This window comes from Carcharodon carcharias (assembly GCF_017639515.1).
Source record: "Carcharodon carcharias isolate sCarCar2 chromosome 33 unlocalized genomic scaffold, sCarCar2.pri SUPER_33_unloc_1, whole genome shotgun sequence".
Classification (NCBI taxonomy): domain Eukaryota; kingdom Metazoa; phylum Chordata; class Chondrichthyes; order Lamniformes; family Lamnidae; genus Carcharodon; species Carcharodon carcharias.
The window spans coordinates 3,236,087-3,262,067 of NW_024470690.1; the positions used below are offsets into that span (position 1 = coordinate 3,236,087).

The 25,981-nt window shown below is 50.7% G+C and overlaps 1 protein-coding gene across 1 annotated transcript in view; it reads right to left on the reverse strand.

Annotated features, from left to right (window-relative positions):
- Window positions 1-25,981, reverse strand: part of LOC121274152 (voltage-gated potassium channel subunit beta-2-like) — a 199,173-nt gene that overhangs the window by 124,084 nt on the left and 49,108 nt on the right. The window contains exons 11-13 of the mRNA XM_041181331.1: window positions 25,603-25,697; window positions 24,683-24,803; window positions 15,105-15,193 (exon numbers count right to left, since the gene is read on the reverse strand). Of these exons, the coding sequence (XP_041037265.1) occupies window positions 15,105-15,193; window positions 24,683-24,803; window positions 25,603-25,697 (305 nt within the window). The remainder of the gene's footprint in view (window positions 1-15,104; window positions 15,194-24,682; window positions 24,804-25,602; window positions 25,698-25,981) is intronic.

Genomic DNA, 25,981 nt, shown 5'->3' on the forward strand with positions numbered 1-25,981 from the left:
AAAAACTCAGCAGGTCTGACAGAATCTGCGGAGAGGAACACAGTTAATGTTTCAAGTCCGCATGACTCTTCAACAGAACTAAGGAAAAATAGAAAAGAGTTGAAGTATAAGCTGGTTTAAGAGGGGTGGGACAGGTAGAGCTGGATAGAGGGCCAGTGATAGGTGGAGATAGCCAAAAGATGTCATAGACAAAAGAACAAAGAGGTGTTGACGGTGGTGATATTAGCTAAAGAATGTGCTAATAGGTAAAAGCAGGACGAGCAAGGTACAGAAAGCCTTAGTGGGGGTGGGGTGGGGGTAAAAGGTAGAGATAACATAATAGATGGAAATATATTTTAAAATAATGGAAATAGGTGGGAAAAGAAAAATCTATATAAATTATTGGAAAAATGGGGGATCGGAAAGGGGGTGGGGATAGAGGAGAGAGTTTATGATCTAAAGTTGTTGAACTCAATATTCAGTCCAGAAGGATGTAAAGTGCCTAGTCAGAAGATGAGGTGCTGTTCCCCCAGTTTGCATTGAGCTTCACTGGAACATTGCAGCAGGAACATTACATCCAATTCTATATCCATCTTGCCAGCTCACCTCTGATCCCGTGCGACTTTACCTTCTGTACCAGTCTGCCATGAGGGACCTTGTCAAAGGCCTTACTGAAATCTATGTATATAACATCCACTGCCCTTCCATCGTTGATCATCTTTGTCACTGCCTCGAAAAACTCAATCAAGTTAATGAGACACGACCTCCCCTTCACAAAACCATGCTGCCTCTCACTAATACGCCCACTTGCTTCCAAATGGTAGTAAATCCTGTCACAAAGAATCTTCTCCAATAATTTCTCTACCATTGACGTAAGGCTCACCGGCCTGTAATTTCCTGGATTATCCCTGCTACCCTTCTTAAACAATGGAACAACATTGGCCATTCTCCAGTCCTCTGGGACCTCACCCGTAGCCAGTGAGGATACAAAGATTTCTGTCAAGGCCCCAGCAATCTCCTCCCTTGCCTCCCTCGGTACTCTGGGGTAGATCCCATCTGGCCCTGGGGACTTTTCCACCTTAACGTTCTTCAAGACGCCTAACACCTCCTCTTTTTTGATCTCAACATGATCCAAGCTATCTACACACTCTTCCCTAGACAAATCGACCACTAAGTCCTTCTCTTTGGTGAATACTGATGTGAAGTATTCTTAGTATTTCTCCCATTTCTTCTGGATGAACACACAGATTCCCACCTCTGTCCCTGAGTGGGCCTTCCCTTTCCCTGGCTACCCTCTTGCTTTCTGTATAAAAGGCCTTCGGATTTTCCTTAATCCCAGTTGCCAATGACCTTTCATGACCCCTTTTAGCCCTCCTGACTCCTTGCTTAAGTTTCTTCCTACTTTCTTTATATTCTCCATGGGCTTCATCTGTTCCCAGCCTTCTAGCCCTTATGAATGCTTCCCTTTTCTTTTTGACCAATCCCACAATATCCTTCATTATCCAAGGTTCCTGAAACTTGCCATACTTATCCTTCATCCTAGCAGGAACATGCTGGTCCTGAATTCTTATCAACTGACGTTTGAAAGCCCCCCACACGTCAGTTGTTGATTTACCCTCAAACATTCGCCTCAAGTCTAGATTCCTCAGTTCCTGCCTAATATTGTTATAATTAGCTTTCCCCCAATTAAGTACCTTAACCCGAGGAGTCCTGTTATCCTTATCCACCAGTACCTTGAAACTTACTGAATTATGGTCACTTTTCCCGAAATGCTACCCTACTGAAACTTCGACCACCTGGGCGGGTTCATTCCCTAATACCAGATCCAGTATTGCCCCTTCCCTAGTTGGACTATCTACATATTGTCTCAGGAAGCCCTCCTGGATGCACCTTGCAAATTCTGCACCATCCAAATCCATAGCACTAAGTGATTCCCAGTCAAAATCACCCACCACAACAACCCTATTGCTCTTACATCTGTCCAAAATCTGCCTACATCACTGTTCCTCAATCTCCCATCGGCAATTGGAAGGCCTATAGTAAACCCTCAACATTGTGACTGCACCCTTCCTATTCCAGAGCTCTACCCATATTGCCTCGCTGCATGAGCCCACCGAGATGTCCTCCTGTCATACAGCTATGATATTCCACTTAACCAGCAGTGCAACTCCCCAACCTCTTCTACATCCCTCTCTATCCTGCCTGAAACATCTAAATCCTGGAACGTTTATCTGTCCATCCTTCAACCAAGTCTCTGTAATAGCAATAACATCATAGTCCCAAGTACTAATCCAAGCTCTAAGCTCATCTGCCTTGCCTGTTATACTTCTCGCATTGAAACATATGCATTTCAGACCCCCAGTCCCACTGTGTTCAGTAATTTCTCCCTGCCTGCTCTTCCTCTTAATCCTACTGGCCATATTCACTGGTTCCCAGTGATTTATTTCACCTGCTGACCTATGGCTCTGGTTCCCACCCCCCTGCCATACTAGTTTAAACCCTCCCGAGTGACACTATCAAACCTTGCAGCCAGGATATTGGTGCCCCTCCAGTTTAGATGCAACCCGTCCTTCTTGTACAGGTCCCACCTGCCCCGGAAGAGATCCCAATGATCCAGATATTGGAAACTCTCCCTCCTACACCATCTGTTCAGCCACGTGTTCAGCTGCACTATCTTCCTATTTCTAGCCTCACTGGCACATGGCACAGGGAGTAATCCTGTGATTACAACCCTAAAGGTCCTGTTTTTTAACTTTCTGCCTAACTCCCTGAGCTCCCGCTGCAGGACCTCGTCACTCTTCCTGCCTATGTTGTTAGTACCAATGTGTACCATGACCTCTGGCTGTTCTCCCTCCCCCTTCAGAATGTCCCGTACCCGATCAGAGACATCCTGGACCCTGGCACCAGGGAGGCAACATACCATCACGACCGCCTATCTGAGCCCCTGACTATAGAGTCCCCTATGACAATTACTCTTCTGTGCTTTGACCTCCCTGCTGAACAACAGAGCCAGCCGTGGTGCCACTGTTCTGGCTTCTGCTGTTGTTTTCCCCGATAGGCCATCACCCCCAATAGTATCCAAAATGGTATACCTTATAGAGAGCCACAGGGGATTTCTGCACAGACTGCCTGCCCCTTCTAGTGGTCATCGGGCTGTATCAGACACAATTTGACATCAAGCTGCATCACATTGTGACAGCAAGCTGCATCACATTGTGACAGCAAGCTGCATCACAGTGTGACACGGAGCTGCATCACAGTGTGACACGGAGCTGCATCACCGTGTGACAGCGAGCTGCATCACACTGTGACATCGAGCTGCATCACAGTGTGACAGCAAGCTGCATCACAGTGTGACATCGCACTGTATCGCAGTGTGACATCGCACTGCATTGCAGTGTGACATCGAGTTGCATTACAGTGTGACATCGAGCTGCATCACAGTGTAACATCGAGCTGCATCACATTGTGACAGCGAGCTGCATCAGACACAGTGTGACACCTAGATAAAAGCAAAAACTGCGGATGCTGGAAATCCAAAACAAAAACAGAATTACCTGGAAAAACTCAGCAGGTCTGGCAGCATCGGCAGAGAAGAAAAGAGTTGACGTTTTGAGTCCTCATGACCCTTCCACAGAACTGAGTGAATATAAGCTGGTTTAAGGTGGGGGGAGGGGGGGGGTGGTGGTTGGTGGGGTAGGGGATGGGAAGTGGGGGGGTAGTGTGCTTGTAGGGACAAGCAAGCAGTGATAGGAGCAGATAATCAAAAGATGTCACAGACAAATAAACAAAGGAACACAGAGGTGTTGAAGGTGGTGATATTATCTAAACGAATGTGCTAATTAAGAATGGATGGTAGGGCACTCAAGGTACAGCTCTAGTGGGGGTGGGGTGGAAAGACTAGCAGGGCATAAAAGATTTAAAAATAATGGAAATAGGTGGGAAAAGAAAAATCTATATAAATTATTGGAAAAAACAAAAGGGGGAAGAAACGGAAAGGGAGTGGAGGAGGGAGTTCAAGATCTTAAGTTGTTGAATTCAATATTCAGTCCGGAAGGCTGTAAAGTGCCTAGTCGGAAGATGAGGTGCTGTTCCTCCAGTTTGCGTTGGGCTTCGCTGGAACAATGCAGCAAGCCAAGGACAAACATGTGGGCAAGAGAGCAGGGTGGAGTGTTAAAATGGCAAGTGACAGGGAGGTTTGGGTCATTCTTGCAGACAGACCGCAGGTGTTCTGCAAAGCGGTCGCCCAGTTTACGTTTGGTCTCTCCAATGTAGAGGAGACCACATTGGGAGCAACGAATGCAGTAGACGAAGTTGGGGGAAATGCAAGTGAAATGCTGCTTCACTTGAATGGAGTGTTTGGACCCTTGGACAGTGAGGAGAGAGGAAATGAAGGGGCAGGTGTTGCATCTTTTGCGTGGGCATGGGGAGGTGCCATAGGTGGGGGTTGAGGAGTAGGGGGTGATGGAAGAGTGGACCATGGTGTCCCGGAGGGAACGATCCCTATGGAATGCCGCCAGGGGGGTTGAAGGGAAGATGTGTTTGGTGGTGGCATCATGCTGGAGTTGACGGAAATGGCGGAGGATGATCCTTTGAATGCGAAGGCTGGTGGGGTGATAAGTGAGGACAAGTGGGCCCTATCATGTTTCTGGGAGGGAGGAGAAGGCGTGAGGGCAGATGTGCGGGAGATGGGCCGGACACGGTTGAGGGCCCTGTCAACGACCGTGGGTGGAAAACCTCGGTTAAGGAAGAAGGAGACATGTCAGAGGAACTGTTTTTGAAGGTAGCATCATCGGAACAGATGTGACGGAGGCGAAGGAACTGAGAGAATGGGATGGAGTCCTTACAGGAAGCGGGATGTGAGGAGCTGTAGCCGAGGTAGCTGTGAGAGTTGGTAGGCTTCTAATGGATATTGGTGGACAATCTATCACCAGAGATTGAGACAGAGAGATCAAGGAAGGGAAGGGAAGTGTCAGAGATGGACCACGTGAAAATGATGGAGGGGTGGAGATTGGAAGCAAAATTAATAAATTTTTCCAAGTCCCGACGAGAGCATGAAGCAGCACCGAAGTAATCATCGATGTACCAGAGAAAGAGTTGTGGAAGGGGACCGGAATAGGACTGGAACAAGGAATGTTCCACATACTCCATAAAGAGACAGGCATAGCTGGGGCCTATGCGGGTACCCATAGCCACACCTTTTATTTGGAGGAAGTGAGAGGAGTTAAAGGAGAAATTGTTCAGTGTGAGAACAAGTTTAGCCAGACGGAGGAGAGTAGTGGTGGATGGGGATTGTTCGGGCCTCTGTTCGAGGAAGAAGCTAAGGGCCCTCAGACCATCCTGGTGGGGGATGGAGGTGTAGAGGGATTGGACGTCCATGGTGAAGAGGAAGTGGTTGGGGCCAGGGAACTGGAAATTGTTGATGTGACGTAAGGTGTCAGCGGAATCATGGATGTAGGTGGGAAGGGACTGGACAAGGGGAGAGAGAAGGGAGTCAAGATAACGAGAAATGAGTTCCGTGGGGCAGGAGCAGGCTGACACGATCGGTCTACCGGGACAGTTCTGTTGAATTTCGGGCTCGGCATGATGCTGAACTCTTCTTCCGCCGTCTTCGTTTCCGTGCTCACTTCTTTGGGCAGGAGTCCTCTCCCCGTTCAATGGATCCTTTTACCCACCTCCAATATTCTCCCTCCACCTGGACCCCTCCCTCTGGATTCTTACCTTCTCTTGATCTTTTCATTGAGAACTGTCGGCGTGACATTAGTCATCTCAATTTCTCTGCTACTCTCACCCATTCTAATCTGTCTCTCTCTGAACTTACTGCACTCCATTCTCTCAGGTCCAACCCCAACATTGTCATCAAACCCACTGACAAGGGTGGTGCTGTTGTTGTCTGGCGCACTGACATCTACCTCGCGGAGGCTGAGCGTCAACTCGCAGACACTTCCTCCTACCTTTCCCGGGACCATGACCCCACCACTGAACATCAAGCCATTGTTTCCAGGACCGTCACTGACCTCACCTCCTCTGGAGATCTTCCTCCCACAGCTTCCAACCTGATTGTCACCCAACCTCGGACGGCCCGCTTCTACCACCTACCCAAAATCCACAAACAGAACTGTCCCGATAGACCAATCATGTCAGCCTGCTCCTGCCCGACGGAACTCATTTCTCGTTATCTTGACTCCCTTCTCTCTCCCCTTGTCCAGTCCCTTCCCACCTACATCCGTGATTCCTCTGACACCTTACGTCACATCAACAATTTCCAGTTTCTTGGCCACAACCGCTTCCTCTTCACCATGGATGTCCAATCCCTCTACACTTCCATCCCCCACCAGGATGGTCCGAGGGCCCTTAGCTTCTTCCTCAAACAGAAGCCCGAACAATCCCATCCACCACTACTCTCCTCCATCTGGCTGAATTTGTTCTCACACTGAACAATTTCTCCTTCAACTCCTCTCACTTCCTCCAAATAAAAGGTGTGGCTATGGGTACCCGCATGGGCCCCAGCTATGCCTGTCTCTTTATGGGCTTTGTGGAACATTCTTTGTTCCAGTCCTACTCCGGTCCCCTTCCACAACTCTTTCTCCGGTACATCGATGATTACTTCGGTGCTGCTTCATGCTCTCATCGGGACTTGGAAAAATGCATTAATTTTGCTTCCAATCTCCACCCCTCCATCATTTTCACGTGGTCCATCTCTGACACTTCCCTTCCCTTCCTTGACCTCTCTGTCTCAATCCCTGGTGATAGCTATCCACCAATATCCATTACAAGCCTACCAACTCTCACAGCTACCTCGACTACAGCTCCTCACATCCCGCTTCCTGGAAGGACTCCATCCCATTCTCTCAGTTCCTTCGCCTCCGTCACATCTGTTCTGATGATGCTACCTTCAAAAACAGTTCCTCTGACATGTCCTCCTTCTTCCTTAACCGAGATTTTCCACCCATGGTCGTTGACAGGGACCTCAACCGTGTCCGGCCCATCTCCCATGCATCCGCCCTCACGCCTTCTCCTCCCTCCCAGAAACATGATAGGGCCCACTTGTCCTCACTTATCACCCCACCAGCCTCCGCATTCAAAGGATCATCATCCGCCATTTCCGCCAACTCCAGCATGATGCCACCACCAAACACATCTTCCCTTCAATCCCCCTGGTGGCATTCCATAGGGATCGTTCCCTCCGGGACACCATGGTCCACTCTTCCATCACCCCCTACTCCTCAACCCCCACCTATGGCACCTCCCCATGCCCACGCAAAAGATGCAACACCTGCCCCTTCACTTCCTCTCTCCTCACCGTCCAAGGGTCCAAACACTCCTTTCAAGTGAAGCAGCATTTCACTTGCATTTCCTCCAACTTCGTCTACTGCACTCATTGCTCCCAATGTGGTCTCCTCGACATTGGAGAGACCAAACGTAAACTGGGCGACCGCTTTGCAGAACACCTGCGGTCTGTCTGCAAGAATGACCCAAACCTCCCTGTCGCTTGCCATTTTAACACTCCACCCTGCTCTCTTGCCCACATGTTTGTCCTTGGCTTGCTGCATTGTTCCAGTGAAGCCCAACGCAAACTGGAGGAACAGCACCTCATCTTCCGACTAGGCACTTTACAGCCTTCCGGACTGAATATTGAATTCAACAACTTTAGATCTTGAATTCACTCCTCCACCCCCTTTCCGTTTCTTCCCCATTCCTTTTGTTTTTTCCAATAATTTATATAGATTTTTCTTTTCCCACCTATTTCCATTATTTTTAAATCTTTTATGGCCTGCTAGTCTTTCCACCCCACCCCCACTAGAGCTGTACCTTGAGTGCCCTACCATCCATTCTTAATTAGCACATTCATTTAGATAATATCACCACCTTCAACACCTGTGTTCTTTTATCTGTGACATCTTTTGATTATCTGCTCCTATCACTGCTTGCTTGTCCCTACAACCACACCACCCCCACCACTTTCCTCCCCCACCCCACCACCCACCCTCCCCCCCCCACCCCCCCCAACCTCCCCACCTTAAACCAGCTTATATTTCACCCCTCTCCTTATATTCACTCAGTTCTGTGAAAGGGTTATGAGGACTCGAAACGTCATCTCTTTTCTTCTCCGCCGATGCTGCCAGACCTGCTGAGTTTTTCCAGGTAATTCTGTTTTTGTTAGTGTGACACCTAGTTGCATTTGACAGAGGGCGACATCGAGTTGTATCAGACACAATTTGACATGAAGCTGTATCAGTGTGAAAGCGAGCTGTCTCAGACGGTGTAACACCAAGCTGTATCAGACAGAGCGTGAAATCAAGCTGCATCAGACACAGTGTGACATCGAGCTGTATTACAGTGTGACATCAAGCTGTATTACAGTGTGACATCGAGCTGTATCACAATGTGACACTGAGATGTGTCACAGTGTCGCGGAAAACGGAGTGAACACTCAGACCCAGGAGGTTTGTTTTGGAAGCCTTTTATTATAATCGTGATATCACGGAGAGCCCAGCAGCATACAACGGAGCTAGCCAGCACTCTGACTAACATCTCTTTACACACATAGGTAAAGCAGAACAAAAACAGAATTACCTGGAAAAACTCATCAGGTCTGGCAGCATCGGCGGAGAAGAAAAGAGTTGACGTTTCGAGTCCTCATGACCCTTCGACAGAACTTGAGTTCGAGTCCAGGAAAGAGCTGAAATATAAGCTGGTTTAAGGTGTGTGTGTGGGGGGCGGAGAGATAGAGAGAGAGAGAGGTGGAGGGGGGGGGTGTGTGGTTGTAGGGACAAACAAGCAGTGATAGAAGCAGATCATCAAAAGATGTCAACGACAATAGTACAATAGAACACATAGGTGTTAAAGTTAAAGTTGGTGATATTATCTAAACGAATGTGCTAATTAGGACTGGATGGTAGGGCACTCAAGGTATAGCTCTAGTGGGGTTTTTTTTATAATGGAAATAGGTGGGAAAAGGAAAATCTTTATAATTTATTGGGGAAAAAAAGGAAGGGGGAAACAGAAAGGGGGTGGGGATGGGGGAGGGATCTCACGACCTAAAGTTGTTGAATTCAATATTCAGTCCGGAAGGCTGTAAAGTCCCTAGTCGGAAGATGAGGTGTTGTTCCTCCAGTTTGCGTTGGGCTTCACTGGAACAATGCAGCAAGCCAAGGACAGACATGTGGGCAAGAGAGCAGGGTGGAGTGTTAAAATGGCAAGCGACAGGGAGGTTTGGGTCATTCTTGCGGACAGACCGCAGGTGTTCTGCAAAGCGGTCGCCCAGTTTACGTTTGGTCTCTCCAATGTAGAGGAGACCACATTGGGAGCAACGAATGCAGTAGACTAAGTTGGGGGAAATGCAAGTGAAATGCTGCTTCACTTGAAAGGAGTGTTTGGGTCCTTGGACGGTGAGGAGAGAGGAAGTGAAGGGGCAGGTGTTGCATCTTTTGCGTGGGCATGGGGTTGTGCCATAGGAGGGGGTTGAGGAGTAGGGGGTGATGGAGGAGTGGACCAGGGTGTCCCGGAGGGAGCGATCCCTACGGAATGCTGATAAGGGGGGGTGAAGGGTAGATGTGTTTGGTGGTGGCATCATGCTGGAGTTGGCGGAAATGGCGGAGGATGATCCTTTGAATGCGGAGGCTGGTGGGGTGATAAGTGAGGACAAGGGGGACCCTATCATGTTTCTGGGAGGGAGGAGAAGGCATGAGGGCGGATGTGCGGGAGATGGGCCCGACACGGTTGAGGGCCCTATCAACGACCGTGGGTGGAAAACCTCGGTTAAGGAAGAAGGAGGATATGTCAGAGGAACTGTTTTTGAATGTAGCATCATCGGAACAGATGCGACGGAGGCGAAGGAACTGAGAGAATGGGATGGAGTCCTTACAGGAAGCGGGGTGTGAGGAGCTGTAGTCGAGATAGCTGCGGGAGTCGGTGGGTTTGTAATGGATATTGGTGGACAGTCTATCACCAGAGATTGAGACAGAGAGGTCAAGGAAGGAAAGGGAAGTGTCAGAGATGGACCACGTGAAAATGATGGAGGGGTGGAGATTGGAAGCAAAATTAATAAATTTTTCCAAGTTCTGACGAGAGCATGAAGCGGCACCGAAGTAATCATCGATGTACCGGAGAAAGAGTTGTGGAAGGGGGCCGGAGTAGGACTGCAACAAGGAATGTTCCACATACCCCATAAAGAGACAGGCATAGCTGGGGCCCATGCGGGTACCCATAGCCACAACTTTTATTTGGAGGAAGTGAGAGGAGTTGAAGGAGAAATTGTTCAGTGTGAGAACAAGTTCAGCCAGACGGAGGAGAGTAGTGGTGGATGGGGATTGTTCGGGCCTCTGTTCGAGGAAGAAGCTAAGGGCCCTCAGACCATCCTGGTGGGGGATGGAGGTGTAGAGGGATTGGACGTCCATGGTGAAGAGGAAGCGGTAGGGGCCAGGGAACTGGAAATTGTTGATGTGACGTAAGGTGTCAGAGGAATCATGGATGTAGGTGGGAAGGGACTGGACAAGGGGAGAGAGAAGGGAGTCAAGATAACGAGAAATGAGTTCTGTGGGGCAGGAGCCAGCTGAGATGATCGGTCTACCGGGTCAGTTCTGTTTGTGGATTTTGGGTAGGAGATAGAAGCGGGCCATCCGAGGTTGGGCGACTATCAGGTTGGAAGCTGTGGGAGGGAGATCCCCAGAGGAGATGAGGTCAGTGACAGTCCTGGAAACAGTGGCTTGATGTTCAATGGTGGGGTCATGGTCCAGGGAGAGGTAGGAGGAAGTGTCTGCGAGTTGATGCTCAGCCTCCGCGAGGTAGAGGTCAGTGCGCCAGACCACAACAGCACCACCCTTGTCAGCGGGTTTGATGACAATGTCAGGGTTGGACCTGAGAGAATGGAGTGCAGTAAGTTCAGAGAGAGACAGGTTAGAATGGGTGAGAGGAGCAGAGAAATTGAGACGACTAATGTCGCGCCGACAGTTCTCAATGAAAAGATCGAGAGAAGGTAAGAATCCAGAGGGAGGGGTCCAGGTGGAGGGAGAATATTGGAGATGGGTAAAAGGATCCGTTGAACTGGGAGAGGACTCCTGCCCAAAGAAGTGAGCCCGGAGACGAAGACGGCGGAAGAAGAGTTCAGTATCATGCCGAGCCTGAAATTCATTGAGGTGAGGGCGTAAGGGTATGAAACTAAGTCCTACTCTCCTCCGTCTGGCTGAACTTGTTCTCACGCTGAACAATTTCTCCTTCAACTCCTCTCACTTCCACCAAATAAAAGGTGTGGCTATGGGTACCCGCATGGGCCCCAGCTATGCCTGTCTCTTTATGGGGTATGTGGAACATTCCTTGTTGCAGTCCTACTCCGGCCCCCTTCCACAACTCTTTCTCCGGTACATCGATGATTACTTCGGTGCCGCTTCATGCTCTCGTCAGGACTTGGAGAAAATTTATTAATTTTGCTTCCAATCTCCACCCCTCCATCATTTTCACGTGGTCCATCTCTGACACTTCCCTTCCCTTCCTTGACCTCTCTGTCTCAATCTCTGGTGATAGACTGTCCACCAATATCCATTACAAACCCACCGACTCCCACAGCTATCTCGACTACAGCTCCTCACACCCCGCTTCCTGTAAGGACTCCATCCCATTCTCTCAGTTCCTTCGCCTCCGTCGCATCTGTTCCGATGATGCTACATTCAAAAACAGTTCCTCTGACATGTCCTCCTTCTTCCTTAACCGAGGTTTTCCACCCACGGTCGTTGACAGGGCCCTCAACCGTGTCCGGCCCATCTCCCGCGCATCCGCCCTCACGCCTTCTCCTCCCTCCCAGAAACATGATAGGGTCCCCCTTGTCCTCACTTATCACCCCACCAGCCTCCGCATTCAAAGGATCATCCTCCGCCATTTCCGCCAACTCCAGCATGATGCCACCACCAAACACATCTACCCTTCACCCCCCCTTATCAGCATTCCGTAGGGATCGCTCCCTCCGGGACACCCTGGTCCACTCCTCCATCACCCCCTACTCCTCAACCCCCTCCTATGGCACAACCCCATGCCCACGCGAAAGATGCAACACCTGCCCCTTCACTTCCTCTCTCCTCACCGTCCAAGGACCCAAACACTCCTTTCAAGTGAAGCAGCATTTCACTTGCATTTCCCCCAACTTAGTCTACTGCATTCGTTGCTCCCAATGTGGTCTCCTCTACATTGGAGAGACCAAACGTAAACTGGGCGACCGCTTTGCAGAACACCTGCGGTCTGTCCGCAAGAATGACCCAAACCTCCCTGTCGCTTGCCATTTTAACACTCCACCCTGCTCTCTTGCCCACATGTCTGTCCTTGGCTTGCTGCATTGTTCCAGTGAAGCCCAACGCAAACTGGAGGAACAACACCTCATCTTCCGACTAGGGACTTTACAGCCTTCCGGACTGAATATTGAATTCAACAACTTTAGGTCGTGAGATCCCTCCCCCATCCCCACCCCCTTTCTGTTTCCCCCTTCCTTTTTTTTCCCCAATAAATTATAAAGATTTTCCTTTTCCCACCTATTTCCATTATAAAAAAAACCCCACTAGAGCTATACCTTGAGTGCCCTACCATCCAGTCCTAATTAGCACATTCGTTTAGATAATATCACCAACTTTAACTTTAACACCTATGTGTTCTATTGTACTATTGTCGTTGACATCTTTTGATGATCTGCTTCTATCACTGCTTGTTTGTCCCTACAACCACACACCCCCCCCCTCCACCTCTCTCTCTCTCTATCTCTCCGCCCCCCACACACACACCTTAAACCAGCTTATATTTCAGCTCTTTCCTGGACTCGAACTCAAGTTCTGTCGAAGGGTCATGAGGACTCGAAACGTCAACTCTTTTCTTCTCCGCCGATGCTGCCAGACCTGATGAGTTTTTCCAGGTAATTCTGTTTTTGTTTTGGATTTCCAGCATCCACAGTTTTTTTGTTTTTATCTAGGTAAAGCAGAAGGTTCGTGACAGAAACTTGGGCAATTACAATAGTTTCAAATGGCTTCCAGAGATAGCGATCAGTGTTAATGTTTCAACGATTGGACAGGACAATGTCAATGGTTTAGCAAACAGATAGTGTTAATGGTTACATATCCTGGGCAATGCACACACAATAGTTTGTCTCTTGGGTTTCACCACCGTATCTGGGAAGATAGCATTGGCCCTTTGATTTGCTAATTTATGCGCTGCCTGCGCAACTGTTTGGGGACATTCTACAGTAATTTCATTACACATGTATTTCAATTTCCTTTCCCAATTATACATGTCGTTTATTTCATTCACAATTATACACATATTATTATACAGTGTGACTCCGAGCTGTGTCAGGCACAGTGTGACACCGAGCTGTGTCAGGCACGGTTTGACACCGAGCTGTGTCAGGCACAGTGTGACACCGGGCTGTGTCAGGCACAGTTTGACACCGAGCTGTGTCAGGCACAGTTTGACACCGAGCTGCATCACAGTGTGACATCACACTGCATCACAGTGTGACCCTGAGCTGTATCAGACACAATGTGACACTGAGCTGTAGCAGACACAGTTTGACACCGAGCTGTAGCAGATACAGTTTGACACCGAGCTGTACTGTATCAGACACAGTCTGACACTGAGCTGCACTGGACACAGTGTGACACCGAGCTGTATCAGGTACATTGTGACAACGAGCTGTATCAGTCACAGTTTGACATCGAGCTGTACCACAGTGTGACACCGAGTTGTATCAGACCTAGTGTGATGCTGAGCTGTATCAGATATTGTGTGACACCGAGCTGCATCAGATGCAATGTGACACCGAGCTGTATCAAACACAGTGGGACACTGAGCTCCGAGCTGCATGTGACGCATTGTGACAATGAGCTGTATCAGTCACAGCCTGACACCGAGCTATATCACACACAGTTTGACTCAAGGTGCATCACAGTGTGACACCGAGCTGTATCAGACACAGTGTGACACTGAGCTGAGTCAGACACAGTGTGATGCTGAGCTATACTGGACACAGTGTGACACCGAGCTGCATCGCAGTGTGACATTGAGCTGCATCGCAGTGTGACACCGAGCTGCATCGCAGTGCGACACTGAGCTGCATCGCAGTGTGACACCGAGCTGCATCGCAGTGTGATACCGAGCTGCATCGCAGTGTGATACCGAGCTGCATCGTAGTGTGACACCGAGCTGCATCGCAGCTTGACATCGAGCTGCATCGCAGCATGGCACCGAGCTGCATCACAGCATGGCACCGAACTGTATCACAGTGTCACACCGAGCTGCATCGCAGCGTGGCACCGAGCTGCATCGCAGCGTGGCACCGAGTTGCATCGCAGCGTGGCACCGAGCTGCATCGCAGCGTGGCACCGAGCTGCATCACAGCGTGGCACTGAACTGTATCACAGTGTCACACCGAGCTGCATCAGGCACAGTTTGACATCAAGCTGTATCACAGAGTGACATTGAGCTGTATCACAGTGCGACACCGAGCTGTGCCATACAGAGTGTGACAGCAAGTTGTATCAGACACAATGTGACACAGCTGTATCACAAACAATTTGACACTGAGTGACATAGATCCTGTGGCCAGAGATCAACAGCTTTCTCAAGGAGGTTTAGGAAATGTGTTAAAGGAGGGGAGAGATGTGGAGAGTCTTAGGGAGGTGATCACAGAGCTTGGGCCCAGGCAGCTGAAGGCAGGGCCACCAAAAGTGGAGCCATTAAAATCAGTGGATGCTGAAGAGGACGATATTAGAGGGGTGCAGAGATCTCGCAGGGATGTGGAGTTAGGGACCGTACTGAGATAAGGTGGTATGAAGAGACCTTGCAGGAAATTTAAAACAAGGATGAGAATTTTAAAGTCAAGATGTTGCTGGACTTGGAGCCAGTGTAGGTCAGGGAGCAACAGGAGGGGTGATTGGTGAGTGGGGTTGTACCCCTACAGGTATGTTGCACATTCTCAGTAAAATGGTTTTGGAAATTTATTCCTTCAGATTACCAACAGATATTACTGCTATTTAAGGTGACAAGGCTGCAGCCTTGTTAGATACAGAGACCAGAATCTACTTGGATTTGTTAAGCCCCTAGTCATGTGTTCATCAACCTTAATGATGCCATCAGTAAGGGACACCCACCTGAATGGCGCCAAGGTTTTCACGGAGTTGTTCTGCATCTGACACTCCCAGCAGGACGGAGCTAATAGTCTCATTCATTAGGCACCAAGCTGGGGGCAGAAACACAAGGAAAGAAAATCTCAAGGGTGAATAAATGAAGGGATGCTCTATCTCGGAAATACACACAGACAAAATACCTCAAACCCACAAGCATTCTGTTCAGAACTTTCGGCTGGTCAGTGCATCCAATCAGGACTGACCAAAATATACAATCCCAAACCCCTTCCCATTCATTCCCAATGTACACAATCCCAATGGACCCAAACCCCGTCCCAATCACTCCCATTGTACACAATCCCAATGGACCCAAAACCCTTCCCATTCACTCCCATTGTACACCATCCCAATGGACCCAAACCCCTTCCCATTCACTCCCATTGTACACAATCCCAATGGACCCAAACCCCTTCCCATTCACTCCCATTATACACAATCCCAATGGACCCAAAACCCTTCCCATTCACTCCCATTGTACACAATCCCAATGGACCCAAACCCCTTCCCATTCACTCCCATTGTATACAATCCCAATGGACCCAAAACCCTTCCCATTCACTCCCATTGTACACAATCCCAATGGACCCAAAACCCTTCCCATTCACTCCCATTGTACACAATCCCAATGGACCCAAACCCCTTCCCATTCACTCCCATTGTACACAATCCCAATGGACCCAAACCCCTTCCCATTCACTCCCATTGTACAAAATCCCATTGGATCAAAATAGCAGAATATATAGATGGATATGATTCTCGAACTGGGTTGGATATATTAGCCGTCAGTGACAAGGATATTTAAATGATGTCTGAATATACACTTGTAGTCCAGTAACCTCCAGGGCTACAGACCAAGTGCTGGAAAATGGGATTAAGCTAGAGGGAGGGCTCATTTTTCAGCTGGCCCAGGCACAATGGGCAGAGTGGCCTCATTCTGTGCTGTAGATCTTTCCTGAATTTTCTAAATATCTGGTAGGGAGGAATGTGCAGGGATGTGGGGAGAGGGCAGTGGGAGTGGCAGACGGAGAAGTTCTCCCTGGGAGAGCTGGCATGAACATGATGGGCTGAATGGCCTTCTTCTGTGTTGTAATGATTCTGTGATTCTATACTTAGGGGTAAGGTGAGAAAGATGTTGAGGTAATAGAGTTGGTGGTTGGACACTGGTTTGGAGAAGGTGCTTATTTCTTGAGCTGGGAATGTCTTTCTGAGGGAATTAGCCAGGATGTCTCTCTTGGTGTTGGCAGCGAGGGCTGGGTATGGTGGTGCCTATCGAGGACCCAAGAAAACCCTTGGGAAATGAGTGAGGAGACAACAGATAGGCTAGAGCAGTAGCATCTCCACCTGATTGGCATTCAACTGGGCATCAACTCAAACCAAAGCTCTTCCCAGCCAATGAAACACTTTTGTGAAGTGCAGTCACTGTTGTAACACAGGAAATGCAAGAGCCAGTTTATGCACAGCAAAACCCCAGAAACAAAGATGTGATGATTACCAGATAACCTGTTTTAGTGATATTGGTTGACGGATAAACATTGGCCTCAGGACACTGAGGACAAATCTCCTCTTCTGTCCCCAGTAGTGGGCGTGGGGTCTTTTACACCCGCCTGAGAGGTCGGATGGGAGTCTCGGTAACAAATCAGCTGACTGACGGTGCCTCTGACAGTGCAGCACTAAGTGCCAGCGCTGGCAGTGTTGGGTTACTGACCTGCAGTGGGATTTGAACCCGCAACCTACTGCTCCCTGTTTACACCTTGAATCATCTCAGAGACCTGGGGCAAAATGTTATGTCCCGCGGGCAGGAGCGTGCCCGACCCGATCAGACGTAAAGTAACATGCGATGATGTCAGGCGAGGGTCCCGATGACACTGTGCACTCGCGAGCGGGGGCTGGGGGGGGTGCATGCAGGTACTGGGGTTGCGAGCGGGTACAGGGGGAGCGAGCGGGGGCCAGGGGGGTGCAAGTGGGTATGTGGGGTGCAAGCAGCGGCCAGGTGGTGCAAGCGGGTACAGGGGGTGTGACCGGTACAGGGGCGCGAGGGGGTTCAGGGGGTGTGAGCAGGGGCCGGTGTGTACAAGCGGGTACGGGGGGATGCGAGCGGGTACGGGGGGGATGCGAGCGGGTATGGGGGGGTGTGAGCAGGTACGGGGGATGCGAGCGGTTACGGGGTGTTGCAAGTGGGTACGAGAGGGTACGGGGGTGCGAGCGGGTATGAGCAGGTACAGTGGGCGCAAGTGGGTACAGGGGTATGCGAGCAGGCATGAGCGGGTATGGGGGGCACAAGCAAGTACGGGGAGTGCGACCGGGTACGGGGGTGTGCACGGGTGCGAGCGGGTACGGGGGGTTGAGTGTGTATGGGGAGGTGTGAGCGGGTACGGGGAGGTGAGCGGGTACAGGGGGTGCGAGCGGGTACGGGGGGGTTGAGTGGGTATGGGGAGGTGTGAGCGGGTACAGGGGGTTGTGAGCAGGTACAGGGGGGTGTGAGCAGGTACAGGGGGGTGTGAGCAGGTACGGTGGGTGCGAGCAGGTACGGTGGGTGTGAGCGGGGTTGGGGGGCATGAGCAAGTACGGGGGTTGTGATTGGGTATGGGGGGTGCGAGCAGGTACGGGGGTGTGAGTGAGTACGGGGGTATGAGCGGGTACGAGCAGGTACAGGGGCCATGGGGTGCGAGTGGGTACGGGGGTGTGAGGGGGTACAGGGGGTGTGAGCAGGTACAGGGGGTGTGAGCGGGTACGGGGAGGTGAGCGGGTACAGGGGCCGGGGGGGGGGGGGGGGTTCGAGTGGGACTACGGGGGATGTGAGTGGGTACGGGGGTGGGTGAGTGGGTACAGTGGGTGCAAGTGGGTACGGGGGTGCGAGCGGGTACAGGGGGTTGAGTGGGTACAGGGGGTGTAGGCAGATACAGGGGGTGCGAGCTGGTATGGGGTTGCGAGCGGGTACGGGGGTGTGAGCAGGTACGGGAGGTGTGAGTTGGTATGGGGGGTGCGAGCAGGTACGGGGGGTGAGCGGATATGGGGGGGGTGAGTGGGTACGGGGGGCTGAGTGAGTACGGGGTGGTGTGAGCGGGTACGGGGGCTGAGCGGATATGGGGGGGGGTGAGTGGGTACGGGGGGGTGGTGAGTGAGTACGGGGTGGTGTGAGCGGGTTCGGGGGTGCGAGCGGACATGGGGGGTGTGAGCAGGTACGGGGGGTGAGTGGGTACGGGGGTGAGTGGATACCGGGGTAGAACCATAGAATACTACAGCACAGAAAACAGGCCATTATGCCCTTCTAGTCAGTGCCGAAATATTATTCCGCTAGTCCCATTGACCTGCACCCAGTCCATAATCCTCCAGACCTCTCCCATCCATGTATCTATCCAATTTATTCTTAAACCTTAAGAGTGAGCCCGCATTTACCATGTCAGATGGTAGCTTGTTCCACACTCCCACCACTCTCTGAGTGAAGAAGTTCCCCCCAAACCTTTCCCCTTTCATCCTAAAGCCATGTCCTCTCGTGTTTATCTCTCCTAACCTAAGTGGAAAGAGCCTACTTGCATTTACTCTGTCTATACCCCTCATAATTTTGTAAACTTCTATCATATCTCCCCTCATTCTTCTACGTTACAAGGAATAAAGTCCTAACCTGTTTAATCTTACCCTGTAACTCAACTCCTGAAGACCCGGCAACATCCTCGTAAATCTTCTCTGCACTCTCTCAATCTTACTGATATCCTTCCTGTACTTAGGCGACCAGAACTGCACACAATACTCCAAAGTTGGCCTCATCAATGTCTTATACAACCTTACCATAACATCCCAACTCCTATACTCAATACTTTGATTTATGAAGGCCAGTATGCCAAAAGCTTTCTTTACAACCTTGTCTACCTGTGACGCCACTTTCAGGGAACTATGTATCTGAACTCCCAGATCCCTTTGTTCCTCCGCACTCCTCAGTGCACTACCATTTACTGTGTATGTCCTACTTTGGTTTGACCTTCCGAAATGTAACACCTCACACTTTTCCGCATTAAATTCCATCTGCCATTTTCTGGCCCATTTTTCCAGTTGGTCCAGATCTCTCTGCAAACTTTGAAAGCCTTCCTTGCTGTCCACAACGCCTCAAATCTTAGTGTCATCAGCAAACTTGCTGATCCAATTCACCACATTATCATCCAAATCATTGATATAGACAACAAACAACAATGGTCCCAGCACAGATCCCTGAGGCACACCACTAGCCACAGGCTTCCAGTCTGAGAAGCAATCATCCACTACCACTCTCTGTCTTCTCCCACACAGCCAATTTCGAATCCGGTTTACAACCTCTCCATGGATAACAAGTGTCTGAACCTTCTGAACTAACCTCCCATGTGGGACCTTGTCAAAGGCCTTACTAAAGTCCATGTAGACAACATCCACAGCCTTTCCTTCATCTACTTTCTTGGTAACCTCCTCGAAAAACTCTACAAGGTTCATTAAACATGCACAAAGCCATGCTGACTATCCTTAATCAGCCCTTGGCTGTCAAAATAATTAAAAATCCGATCTCTCAGAACACCTTCCAATAATTTACCTACTACCGACATCAGGCTCACTGGCCTGTAATAACCTGGTTTACTTTTGGAGCCTTTTTTAAACAACGGAACAACATGAGCTACCCTCCAATCCTTCAGCACCTCACCCGTGGCTAAGGACATTTTAAATATTTCTGCCAGGGCCCCTGCAATTTCTACACTGGTTTCCCTCAAGGTCCGAGGGAATATCATGTCAGGCCCGGGGGATTTATCTACCTTTATTCGCTGTAAGGCAGCAAGCATCTCCTCCTCTTTAATCTCTATATGTTCCACGAAACTACTGCTTCTTTCCCTTCCTTCCTTATACACTATGCCAGTTTCCTCAGTAAATACTGATGCAAAAAAACTGTTTAAAATCTCCCCCATCTCATGAGGCTCCACACATAGACGACCACTCTGATCTTCAAGGGGACCAATTGTGTCCCTTACTATCCTTTTACTCTTAATATACTTGTAGAAACCCCTCGGGGTTACCTTCACATTATCTGCCAAAGCAACCTCATGTCTTCTTTTTGCCTTCCTGATTTCCTTTTTTAGTATTTTCTTACATTTTCTATACTCTACAAGTACCTCATTTGCTTCTTGTTGCCTATATCTGCTATACACCTCTATCTTCTTCTTAACCAGATCGCTAATATCCCTTGAAAACCAAGGTTCCCTATGCTTGTTAACTTTGCCTTTAATCTTGACAGGAACATCCAAACTCTGCACTCTCAAAATTTCGCCTTTGAATGCCTTCCACTTACTGAACACATGCTTGCCAGAAAACAACTTATGCCAATCCACTCTTCCTAGATCCTTTCTCATTTCCATAAAATTGGCCTTTCTCCAAGTGAGTGGGTACGGCGGGGGGGGGGGGGTGGCGCGGTGAGTGGGTACAGGGGGAGTGAGTGGGTACGGGGGGTGAGTGGGTACCAGGGGGTGAGTGGGTACGGTGGTGGGAGTGGGTACAGGGCTGTATGTGGGTACAGGAGGTGAATGGGTATGGGGGGTGTGAGCAGGTATGGGGGGGTGCGCGTGGGTACAGGAGCTGTGCCACCATTAATTATGGGGCCACTTGAGGCTATTAAAAAGCCCAATTGACACCAATTATTCCTTGTCCATGTGATTTTTCTGCTCGTCACATGGGCAAAACAGGCAGGTGAGCAGCCAGAAATTTCAAAAACCTCATCCGTGGGCAGGATAAAAAGGGTCAGCAGCATTGCCAGTGTGAGCAATGAGGAGTTTAGGAGATATCTTGCTGCAGGTTTGTTTATTTGAACTTGGCAGCTTCACCTCCACCATGAGCTTCACTCAGCATTTCCAGACCTCATTTCAGGATTTATCAGTGTCTCCAAGGATCCCGAAGGATTCAGGCCGTGTGGACCCTTCCAGGCATCAGACAGCCTTCCCTTACCCTGGGAATGGGGATTGTGGCCTCCGCTGGAGGCACCTCCTCTAAGGAGGGAGAGGGGCAGAAGGGTGAGGTGGCCAGGTATCCCAATGCAGCTTCCAGGGGAGGGACCTGTGGGAGGACAGGCGCAGGCACAAGGGGCGCAGGGCCAGCAGGAAGTGAAGGTGGAAGGGGCCGCAGAAGACGCCACTATCCTGCTGCCAGGGTTTACAGGCAGCGATGCAGCTACCTCAATATGTCTGAGGTGCAATGTCGAAGGAGGTTCCACCTCTCAAGGGAGACAGTGACCTCCACTTGTCAGGTGATCGGCCCTGAGATCAGCTCTGACTGTGTGTGTGGAAACCCCATGTCAGTGGCTCTGAAGGTTACAGTGACCCTCAGCTCCTATACCTCCGGCTCTTTCCAGGGCTCAGTGGTGGATCTGTGTAGAGTCTCCCAATCAGCTGTCCACAGTTGTGTCAATCTGGTGACAGAAGCTCTGTTCAGGCGGGTACTGACATTTACTCTTTACCGTACAGACGAGTCCAGGCAGGCTGAGCGAGCCAGAGGTTTCACAGTGATTGCTGGCTTCCCCCGTGTCCAGGGTATTATAGACTGTACACATGTGGCCATCAGGTCACCAGCAGGTCAGCCTGGTGCCTTCATCAACAGGAAGAGATTCCACCCCATGAACATGCAGATAGTGTGTGATCACAGGATGCTGATCCTACAAGTCTGTGCAAGGTACCCAGGCAGCTCCTACGACACCTACACCCTCAGACACTCCCAGGTGCCGGGGCTCTTCAGTGCACCAGCCCGGCTGGATGGGCGGCTGTTGGGTGACAAGGGCTATCCCCTCAGAAGATGGCTCATGACCCCTCTCCACCATCCAAGAACAGAGGCTGAGGAGCGGTACAATAAGAGCCATGGTTCCATAGGACGGAGGTAGAGAGAACAATAGGTCTTCTGAAGATGCATTTCCAATGCCTGGACCATTCAGGGGGAACACTACAATGCCCCCCCAGAGCGGGTGTCACTGATAGTGGTTGCACGCGGCACTCTCCACAATCTGGCACTGGCAAGGGGGGTCCCACTGGAGGAAGAGGATCTTGGTGCAGCTCCACAGGCCATGGAGGATGAATTCAGTAGTGAGTCAGAAGAGGAGACAGTGAGGAGAACGCTGAGGGTGTGGAGGCAGACCTCGGAAACCTCCAGGGAGGCAGGGACACCAGGGATGCCTTAATCCAGCGCTCTTTCAGCTAGGCTGCCAAAGGTCAGCTTCAACCTCACACCAGGGCTGCCTCCTCCATCCCAATGTTTGAAATGACCCTTTCATTTGAACACAAAGAACACTCAGTGCCTGTGCAATAAAGTTCACAGCCACCTACATCCAGCTTTACTACTGGTGTACCCTGCATCAATAAAACAAAAAGGTGAATCATACTCAGGCCATGATGACAGAAAGAAAATTTATTTCATGTTGACATTCATAACAAATTAACAGAATCTTCTCTGATCTTCAACCCCAGACCAGTTAAAATAACTGGCCCTGGAGCTGCCTCTCTATGAGAGTCACCACTCTCTCCATGGAGGAGGCAGTGAGCTTGGCCATGAGGGTCAACACAGTGCTCACTCTCCACATGGACTCCTCCATAACGGAGACATGGCACAGAGACCCTCACTATCTCCACCAGATCCTCCCGCACATCTCGCTGGACATCCAGCATCTGCTGCCTAATGGACGATTCCAGAGGCTCATCATCAACCTTTGAGTGAGCATCATCCTGGTCTCCAGCAGTCCTCCCACTGTCAGCGCCCTGGGCACTCTCTGCCTCCGCCTGCACCTCAAGCGAGTGTGGAGTGCCCTCACCGCTGTGCACTGACATTCTGGCCAAAGATCTAAAGCCCACCGAGGTGCTGGTATCTGCGCTGGTGCCTGGTTCAGAGAGCGGGTGTGACACAGGTGCAGCTGAAGCCCGTGGTGCTCTGGGGTCAGGGGTGGGTCTTCAGGGTCCTGTGATTGTATGTGTGGTGGTGAATCTGAAAGGGAGAACAAAGACATGTCATTAGTTTAAGTGTTCACACAGTCACTGTGCATGCCAGGCACCCTGGTGAGACAATGGAGATCTGAATCATGGTGCCCTCATCTTCCAATGATCAATGGGGACTCCAGGTTCGAGGCTCCCATCAATGAAGAGACTACACTAAAATGGTTGCACAATCCGAAAGTCTCACCTCTGAGCACTGCGCCCTTACCTTCGTCTGGCATCCCAACATCTCCACACCTGGTTACATGGGGAGCTCTCTAGCTCAAGGGTGTCCTGCTCGAACCTGCTGAACAGCAGGAGGTTGGGCGGGCCTCTGCCTGTACGTCACCTCTTGGCTTGGTTCTGGCTCGTCTTCTCCTGAAAAGACGGAGGAACATTGATGAGTCCACTCTCTACCTGCAGCACCATTGCAGCCTGGCCGACCCCAGCTGAGGAGCAGCCTGCAGGGCACATCCGAGTCGTGGCCCTCGAGCCGCAAGGGGCTCAGCCCAAGCAGCCAGGGCTCACCACCTTGGCCAGCTCCGGTGTCAGTGACAGTTGGCACTCAGACTCTAGCACCCCTGAGGTCCACAGGGGTGGGCGTGGGGAGGCCGGGGGGAGCAGCCCTTAACACTTCACCACACTGACCCATGCCAACATGGTTCTCACCCTTACTGTGGGCAGCAGATCACTGAACCTCTTCCAGCCTCCACCACGTCATGGCTGCTCACCTGGGCTGCTACCTCCTCCCATGCCCTCTTGGTGAGCTGTGGTGGCCTCATCCTCCCATCCCTGGGGACAAGGGTGTCCCTCCTGGCAGCCACCTCCTCCAGTAGGACCATGAGGCACTCATCCTAAAAGCGGGGGGCTGAGTGCCGACCCGACCTGCCCTCCCCCTTGGCATTTGCAGCTGCTTTACTCTACATAATTTATACTCACCTGCGGGACAACACTGGCGTTCTCCTCGTCGCTGGCAGCCTTCCAGGGCCTGGCTGTGCCAGATTTAAATGCCAGGTTGCCATTGGACCCGGTGGTCTGACAGGCTCACCGCCCGCCACTTGCCACTGACCGCCATTGGAGAGCCGCCATTCACGATGGGCCTAAATTGGTCCGGCAGCAGGAAATCGCAGCTGGGTTTCCTGCTGACCTCAAAATCCTGCCCCTGGGGAAGACAGGATAACCGGCGTAATCCCAGGTTCACAGGCTGGGGAGGAACGGTCGATTTGGTAATTCGCTCCGGTGACGTTGGCAAGGGTAGGATCGGGAAAGTCGTTGGGGTTGGGGCTTCTTCTTGAGTAGCTGCAGGGCCATACGGTGAAGGTGCTCCCCAAGTTCTGCCCCTCCCTGACAATTACAGCCCCCAATGCGTTCGCAGCCAGAGCGTTTAGGCTCGAGGCCCTTATGTTGCCAAGTGCACTGGCACAGGCTTCATTGACATCCATGGTAACAAGAGGCCGTACCTGGCCGACTGATCAAGGCTGTTAGTTTGTTAAGGCACCACAAGATGAAAATGTTAACCCCTGACCTAAGACACCACTGTCAGTACACCGTGTTTACTAACCCCCGCAAGAGAGTGCGCAGGCTCACCAATCGCCAGCTGGGCAAGGGTGCAGGACATCTTGTTGGCGATCGGCTGCAGTGCCTTGATCTTGGCTTGCTGCAGCTGGCCTTCCTCATTGGTTATCTTTGTCTTCAGCCACTCGTAGCCCTGCAGACCAAGACAGGATTGGTCAGACTCTGAAATGGGGCAGGAAGGACAGGTGAAAAGGGGGAGGTGAAAGGCCAACAAGGGGACTGGATTCCACCCTGAACTCTGACCTCCAAACCATGGGTTAAGTCTAGTCCAGATGGGTGGGGTCAAAGTGGCAAGCAGGAGGGGAGCGAAATTCTGAGATGCTTTCACCCATGTTCAGCAGGCCCCAGTGTGAAAGTTCAGAAAGGTCACAGTGTCTACATTTAGAAATAAGCAAATGGAATTGTCCAGGTTACTGGACATCAGTGGATATGAGAGGTGCAAGAACCATCATACAGACAGAGACCTACACTCTATTCTTAACCCGGTGCCGCCCCTGTCCGGGGAGTGATTGATGGGGACAGTGTAGAGGGAGGTTAACCCTGTATCTAACCCTGAGCTGCCTCTGTCCTGGGAGAATTTGACGGGGACAGTGTAGAGGTAGCTTTACTCTGTATATAACCCCGTGCTGTACCTGTCCTGGGAGTGTTTGAGCGGGACAGTATAGAAAGATCTTTACTCTGTACCTAACACCGTGCTGTCCCTGAAACTGGGGGTGTTTGACGGGGACAGTACAGAGGGAGATTTACTCTGTATCTAACCACGTGCTGTACCTGTCCTGGGAGTGTTTGATCGGGACAGTGTAGAGGGAGCTTTACTCTGTACCAAACCCTTTTTGGTTCTGATACTGATGCTGAACATGGGCCTGAATTTTTCATCTAAGTTTCAAGACCTAAATGGTTTTGTGCTAAATTTCCCTGTGGCTGATCCTTACCGGTAAGGAAGCCCTGGAATGTTCTGGAATGCAGTCTTCATACTTTCCAGTGATTAAGCCACACGCCAGTGGAGACCAGGTCATAACTCCTAGACCTGGAGAGACACAGAATTCTATGTTAAGACTGTGAGACAGAGAGAGTGATGCAGCGTGATGGAGAGAAGGAGAGAGAGGGGCAGGGAGGGAGAGAGAGAGAGAGACAGACTGACAGACAGCGGGACTGAGACAGAGAGAAGTCCAGAAATGATGAAATAGTGAATGAGAAGAGAGAGAGAGAGAGAGAGAGTGAAAAGCAGGGAGAGACTGAGAGAGAGAGAGAGGGGGAATGAGGAAATGGGACACATGGAGAAACGGATGGGGTGTGGCGGTGATGCAAGGA